This window comes from Alosa sapidissima, chromosome 19 (assembly GCF_018492685.1).
Source record: "Alosa sapidissima isolate fAloSap1 chromosome 19, fAloSap1.pri, whole genome shotgun sequence".
Classification (NCBI taxonomy): Eukaryota; Metazoa; Chordata; class Actinopteri; order Clupeiformes; family Clupeidae; genus Alosa; species Alosa sapidissima.
This window is the reverse complement of record NC_055975.1, coordinates 19,235,490-19,242,989: the sequence shown is the minus strand read 5'-3', so window position 1 is coordinate 19,242,989 and position 7,500 is coordinate 19,235,490. Positions and strand designations below refer to the sequence as shown.

Below are 7,500 nucleotides of genomic sequence, written 5' to 3'. Positions count from 1 at the left end.
GATGTTGCTTATCTTAAAGGAACATGCCACTCTTTTATTCACTGTCTCCCCTAGAGTTAGATAAGTGAGCAAAAGCATTTTTGTCTCCGTGCATGCATTATCTTAGCATAGTGAATGGAATCTCCTGACGCCGGATAGCGTGTCGTGAGTAAAAGTGACCCAGCAACAAAATAAATCTGTAATTACTTCTTGTGGCCTGCGTACTCACAACGAGTACAGATGGCAATGCAGATTAAGACAAGGCAATTTCCTAGGCAGGTATTGACTTGGGACTACAGTAGGCTTTATGAACCCTTTCAACAATAAAAACAAAAATAATGCTTGAACGTTCTATTTGGGCCTCAATCTACTTCCTCTGCATTAAGATAACATATGGAATGTTAAAAAGAAGTCTTGTGGGGCCAACTATGATGCTGATAATGGAACTCTCTTGAAAGGGTCTATAGGGGTGAAGCACAGGCTGAAAGCCTGCAGGTGCTGCTGAAGCACTGCTACTTGGGCGCAGAGATTGTCTGTGCTGTGGCGAGTGAGACAAGGTACTTATGTGTTGGGTGATAACCCATTTTCATAAAACGGTGGCGTGTTCCTTTAATAATAATACAAATACTGCTATTCATTTTGGGATCCACCAGTTTATAAGTGATCACTAGACCTACAGCATCATATGCAGGTTGCCAATAAAGTCATCACTAATGCAAAAAAAGTTATGTCATAAGTTATGTAATGTAATAACTAGCGCCTTTTCCAGCCAGGAAGGTGAGATGGCGAGTGATTTCCTCAAATGGCAGCCTGCATATTCCCCCAGTGTAACCTCTGTGTGTGTAAGCCTGCTGTGGATGAGCTCTTCTAAGGTTGCTGCTGCAGTTCGCTCATCTGACCTGCAGGTGGAGCCGCGTGTCCAGGGCACGCTCGTTGTCCAGGCTGTTGGCACGCTCGTTCTGCGGCCGACTGGGCTGCCGCTCTTTCAGAGAGGTGCTGCGGCCCCTGCGGCCCACGAGCTTCGGCTCCTGCCTAGAGAGAGAGAGAGAGAGAGAGAGAGAGAGAGAGAGAGAGAGAGAGAGAGAGAGAAGAGAGAGAAAAGAGATAGAGAAAGAAAAGAGAGACACAGAGAGAGACAGAGAGACAGATGAGCAAAAGAGGGGGGGACAGATGAGATAAAGAGAGAGAGAGAGAGAGAGAGAGAAGAGAGAGAGAGAAAAGAGAGACAGAGAAAGACAGATGAGAGAAAGAGAGGGGGGGACAGATGAGATAAAGAGAGAGAGAAACAATTAAATGAGTGTGTGTAAGACAGAGACCCAGATGGCCAGACAGGGAAAGGATTACCTTCCACAGTAAAGTAATTACTGATCCACAGTTAGTAATTACTTTACGGACAACTGACTCCTGAGATAATGGCAAACAGAACAATACAGCTTACCATGGTTTCCAGGGATGAATTCAGAAACTTGAGCATTAACTAACTAACTACCCAACTACTGTGACAGAGTGGGTAAATAAATGTAATATTACTATCCTACTAAACAGGCCACCATCCTGATCCAAACCAGACAAATATTTGTGTGTGTGTGTGTGTGTGTGTGTGTGTGTGTGTGTGTGTGTGTGTGTGTGTGTGTGTGTGTAAGCAAAGAGAAAACTCACTTTTAACAAACTAATCAGTGACACCATTACTCGTCTATAATCGCCACACAGCAACTAACCCATGGCAGAGCAACAAGCTACATCACATTACATACTTAACATAGTGAGCGACTACGTAACTAAATAACCTATTCATGCGCTCACACTGGACGCTTTGTGGTCATTTCTTCATTCACACGGTGATTCTAAACCAGAAAATCCACCCTATACATCGGCGAATGCCTGCACTGCTGAGCTGGCGAGGTGTTACCTGGTGGAGGGGATGATAAGAGACTCAGTCTTGGTCATTCTGCCGATGGGTGGCAGCTTCTCCATGAACGTGTCCATGTTGTCCATCTCCAGCTCTGTGGTGGGGGTCACAGCCTCAGGATGTTCCTGCATTCACAAGCACACATAGTTATACAGTCATACACACACACACAATTGTACAATCAATCACACACACACACACACACACACACACACACACACACACACACACACACACACACACTTATATACAAGCACACAATAATATCATGCATACATAGCCAACAACAAGAGTCCAGTTCATCTACAGGTAGAACACATACACCGATTCAAAAGGAAGGGAGTTATAATTCTTGCTTTATTTAGTGAGTGTTCTTGATTTCTTAAGTGTTATTAAAAGGTGTGTGCGCATATGTGTGTGTGTGTGTGTGTGCACATATTTGTGTACTAGTGTGTGTTACGCACGAACGAGACGTTATCTGGCGTGTCATCGATGTGGAATTTCGCAGCTCCAGGCTTGATTTTGTCACCATCCATCTAGAGAGAGAATTCACAGCTGTTAGAAGTGTGTATATGTGAGTAAGTGTGCGTGTGTGTGTATTTGTGAGTGTGTTTCTGAGTGTGCTTCATAAGCTTGGATAAACATGTAAATACTCTGTGCAGATGTTGTATGCGTCCATGTTGGTGTGTGTGTGTGTGTTTGTGTACATACACTCACTGGGCTGGGTGGCTCTCTATGACTCCGACTGCTGTGGATGCTGCCAATCTCAGTCTGAGAGCTTGAGAGAGACAGGCCTTCAAAGTATGGCCTAAAACATACACACACAAATGCAGACAGACACACAAATGCAGACACACACACACACACACACACACACAGGGAGAAAGTTAACATAAATAAAGTGTAAATGAACCTTGTAAAGCTAGACTGACTCCATCAGAAGTGCTATCTTGATTTTAAGTGCACATAGACAGTTTAAGCAACCGTGTTTGCTTCTAATTAACTGAGTTTGTGTTTAATTGAGTGAATCCTGTGCAGTGAAACAAATGGTGCTGTTAAACAAGGTATTCATCTTGCACAACTTCCAAAGAAATTTGCTCTAATCTAATTGCAAAACAAGTTTTCTAATTGCAAAACAAGGGAAACAAATGACTGTTTGAACTCAGATGGATGTGTCCTTCAGATACACACACACACAAGTTAATTAACTTTACTAATTAACTTAAGGACACACAGTTAGCAAATAGAGAAACACACACAGACACACACTTCCGCAGCCCCTCTCACACACACACACACACTAACAGACAAGACACACACACGTACTTGAGTTTGGGTTTGGGGGTGCTAAGCACGCTGTCGTCGTCGTCCAGCTCAGGGCAGCTATCGCTGGGGTTCTCAAACTCCAGGCTCTCCAGGTCCAGATCCTCCTCCACCTCAGGAGGAGGCTCGGCTGGGTCCTGCTCAGAGTCCAGCACCTGCAAGCACGCGCGCGCACACACACACACACACACACACACACACACACACACACACACACACACACACACACACACACACACACACACACACACACACACACACACAGAAAAATGAAGAAACATCACAAACACATTAACGTACATGACTGCACTCACTCACAAATATAATCTTATATAAGTCTTTCAGGCATACACACATATGCATCATGACCACACACAAGAAGAAACACAACCTAATTTTCAGCAGTGGACATGTTTTGTATTTCTATTGTCAATAATGTGTGTGCTTGGGTGTGTGTGTGTGTGTGTGTGTGTGTGTGTGTGTGTGTGTGTGTGTGTGTGTGTGTGTGTGTGTGTGTGTGCCCATACCTCATCTGATACTCTGAACCTCTTCAGCAAAGCCACAACCCGCTGCTTAAAGTTCTGCTGCTAAAAGACAGAAGAAGCACATCAGCCACAGCATAATGTATTACCAAAATCAAGAGTGTGTGTGTGTGTGTGTGTGTGTGTGTGTGTGTGTGTGTGTGTGTGTGTGTGTGTGTGTGTGTGTGTGTGTGTGTGTGTGTGTGCTTACTCTGGTTATAGATGCAGTTCTCACTATAGACCTCCTCTGTTTCTTGGGTTTTCTCATGTCATACTCATCATCCTCCAGGTCCTGGCAGCAACACACATACAAACACATTCACTCAAACAACACAACATTGCACAGCAGAGATACACTCACAATACACAACACACATAATAGCACAAAATACCCACCCCCCAACACACACACACACACACTCACACTCACACAGACACAGACACAGACACACAGACAGACACAGACACACACACACACACACACACACACACACACACACACACACAGACACAGACACAGACACAGACACAGACACAGACACAGACACAGACACACACAGACACACACACACACACACACACACACACATCATACCTGACCCTGGACTGCATCATCGCTGGCCTCTTGTTCAGAGGAGAAACTCTCATACTCTTCCTCTGAGTAATTATCTACAGAGAGAGAGAGAGAGAGAGAGAGAGAGAGAGAGAGAGAGAGAACATCACTTTAAAAATGCTATTTCAAAATAATCACATACGGCACATTTCAAATCACATCACAATTTATTATACTAACAGATAGTTAATCAACCACTAGTTATTTTAGAATTTCAGTCAATTATGATAAATTTATGAAAGAAAAAGGAACACAATACTAAATTGCAAGTGTTTGTGTGTGTGCACACACACACACACACACACACACTTCCAATTTGCATTTATATGGCCTTGTGTCATTTGTGAAATGCTTCCATTATTACTGAGATTGCCTCCAGTCCACGCACACATACTTTCCCTCTCTCTAACACACACACACACACACACACACACACACACACACACACACACACACACACACACACACACACACACACACAGAGAGAGTTGAGAGAGAGAGAGAGAGAGAGAGTTATGTCACCTGAGCACTTAATCTTGGCCCCAGGGGGCAGGGCCCCGTCCTCGTGGTCAATGGGCTGGCTGGACAGAGAGAAGATCCAGATCTCGGCCACCTTCCCCATCAGCTCCTTCTGACTACCGCACAGAGCCAACACCTGGCCACCCTCATGGGGATGCTGCATCACCTGAGGGAGGGAGGGAGAGAGAGACGGAAAAAGAGGGATAGAGACAGGGAGAGAGGGAAAGAGAGAGAGGGAGAGACAGAGAGAGGAGGAGGAGGTGGAGAGAGTGAGACAGAGACAGAGAGAGAGAGAGGGAGAGGGGGAGGGGGAGGGGGAGGGAAGGAGAGATACAGAAGGGGAAAGAAAGAAAGAGACAGACAGACAGAAAAAAAAGAAAGAAAAGGAGAGGGAGGGGGGGAAGAGCACAGGAGAAAGGCTGTTAATAGACTGTGCAATCAACAGACAGAGGCAGAGAGAGATGGGCTTTCTGTCTTGTGCCAGACAGTGGAAGCAGACCAACGTAACCAGAATTATCATCTACAACCAGATTAGCCCCCTATTTCCACTCCTCGTCACTTCTCTCCGTAATTTCATCATTCAACTTCTCCCCCTCTATTACTGCAGCCACACAAGACAGATCTGCACTGAGCGAGCAAGGGAGGACTGGGAGAAGAACAGGACATTCACATCCAGAGTCACGTCAAATACATGTCATTCTAGGTTGCGCTAATTTGATGTAGAAGAATGTAGTTTGCGGTTACACATTATATGAATAGAGAGAGAGAAAGAGAGAGAGAGAAGATAACTGCTACCGGAAATGTAGAAGTATACGTAGTATTTGTATATTCGTATATAACTCATAAATTATCCATTTTACTCTTTCACATTAGCAAAGTATGAAAAGATGGAACTTAAAAAAGAGCAAATGATTCTGTCTGTGAAGCTTTGCAGTGTCTGCTTATTCAAAGATAAGACAAAGAGCACCAGACATATTTGGACTGACTGGCCTAGATCTGAGTAAAGGGGGTCAAAAGGTCGACAGGACTGAGAGTTCATCTGGCTGCAGACATACAGACAGGAAGACGCCTCCACTGTTTATGTTTCAAAAGTGTTCAAATCAGTCCCATATTACTTACTCAATTATGTGTGTGTGTGTGTGTGTGTGTGTGTGTGTGTGTGTGTGTGTGTGTGTGTGTGTGTGTGTGTGTGCGTGCATGGACCACATGATGTAGCTTAAAGCCCAAGGATAGAGAGGCTCTATGACACACAGGGGTGGATTTCCTCTGCTATGTTTTGACTACTCTCTTCCTGAGGCACATGTTATCTGTGTGTAAGTGTGTGTGTGTGTGTGTGTGTTGGTAGGCGAAAGTATGTGATTCTGGAAAGCCCCAGAGCCACTGTCAAACCTTTATACACACATGTCAAAACTCACACAACAGAAAGTAGCACACTGGCAATGATGGAGTGTTACATAGTAGAATGTACATTTCAAGCAGGGATGTTACAGGAACATCTGGTATCCAGGTTCCAGGTATGTGTGAGGTTTGTTCTTTTTTATGTATTACACACGGGTGAAGAAGTCAATAAAAATTCCTGACAATCCACCTTTTTTTCCTTTTGGTAGCCTAGCACTTTTTGTCCAGCTCCTGCCTTGGATGTACGCACCAACAAACTACTTTTCTTTTTTATGTATGTTATTTTTCTGTGTGAATGTTTGTGTGGGTATGGGTTTGTGTGTGTGTGGTGAGATTATGTATGTGTATGAGTGTTTGTACCTCGGCCATGTCTATGTTTCCAACTGCAAGCGTCTTGTAGCCCAGGATGGTGCGATTCTTATAGCGCTTTCTTCTCTGGAGCATGATCTGCAGCTTATTGCCCTCCCTCTTCAGGAAGTGTGGGTACTGATTTATACACACACACACACACACACACACACACACGTAAACAGATATGAGCATCAATATCAATATGACTATCATAATGTACATTCAGGCATAAAAGGACAAATACACATAGTCTAAGCACACAGACAAACAGACACAGACACAGACACAGACACAGACACACAAACACACGACATAGACTGGACATAATATCAGATATTATCAGAACAGTGATTCTGGGGCTACTCCCTCATGGAAATTCCTGATTAAAGTGCATATAATTAATTCAATTTTATATCAGTTAAATGTGATTCAGCCCACTGTGGCCATGCTGCGCCCGGTTGCCCTGGTTACCTGCAGGGAGAAGGTGAGGGCTAGGTCCGTCTCAATGGATCCTGTAGGGGGCAGCACTATCTCATGAGAGCGCAGGATCCGCTTGGAGCCCTGCACACATAGAGAGCAAGAAGGAGAGGAGAAGGATAGAGGGAGAGAGAGGGGAAGCGAGAGATAGAGAGAGAAATGGACAGATAGAGATGGAGGGGAAGGATGAGGGACCAGACACAGACAGAGAAAAAGGATCGTCAGATGGACAGAGAGCAGAGAGTACGAAGGAAAGAGAAGGATACAAGACAGGATGAAGAAGAGGATCATTACGGGGGGAAGCAGCACGGGGGAGTATGAGGGAAGGACATAGACAGAGTGCGAGAGAGAGAGAGAGAGAGAGAGAGAGAGAGAGGGGGATGGAGTGTGAGATGGGCAGAGGGAGGAGA

General features: G+C 44.7%; 1 protein-coding gene across 8 annotated transcripts in view; it reads right to left on the bottom strand.

Annotated features, from left to right (window-relative positions):
- The window catches only part of pacs2 (phosphofurin acidic cluster sorting protein 2), a 62,150-nt gene that overhangs the window by 15,461 nt on the left and 39,189 nt on the right, over nt 1-7,500 (bottom strand). For 4 of the 8 annotated variants that reach the window (XM_042071839.1, XM_042071844.1, XM_042071842.1 and 1 more), the window contains exons 3-13: nt 7,085-7,174; nt 6,623-6,748; nt 4,868-5,030; nt 4,328-4,401; nt 3,944-4,024; nt 3,739-3,798; nt 3,215-3,366; nt 2,600-2,696; nt 2,353-2,424; nt 1,889-2,013; nt 879-1,011 (exon numbers count right to left, since the gene is read on the bottom strand). In XM_042071839.1, coding sequence (XP_041927773.1) covers nt 879-1,011; nt 1,889-2,013; nt 2,353-2,424; nt 2,600-2,696; nt 3,215-3,366; nt 3,739-3,798; nt 3,944-4,024; nt 4,328-4,401; nt 4,868-5,030; nt 6,623-6,748; nt 7,085-7,174 — 1,173 coding nt within the window. The remainder of the gene's footprint in view (nt 1-878; nt 1,012-1,888; nt 2,014-2,352; nt 2,425-2,599; nt 2,697-3,214; nt 3,367-3,738; nt 3,799-3,943; nt 4,025-4,327; nt 4,402-4,867; nt 5,031-6,622; nt 6,749-7,084; nt 7,175-7,500) is intronic. The other 4 variants (XM_042071841.1, XM_042071843.1, XM_042071847.1 and 1 more) reach the window with 2 other exon arrangements.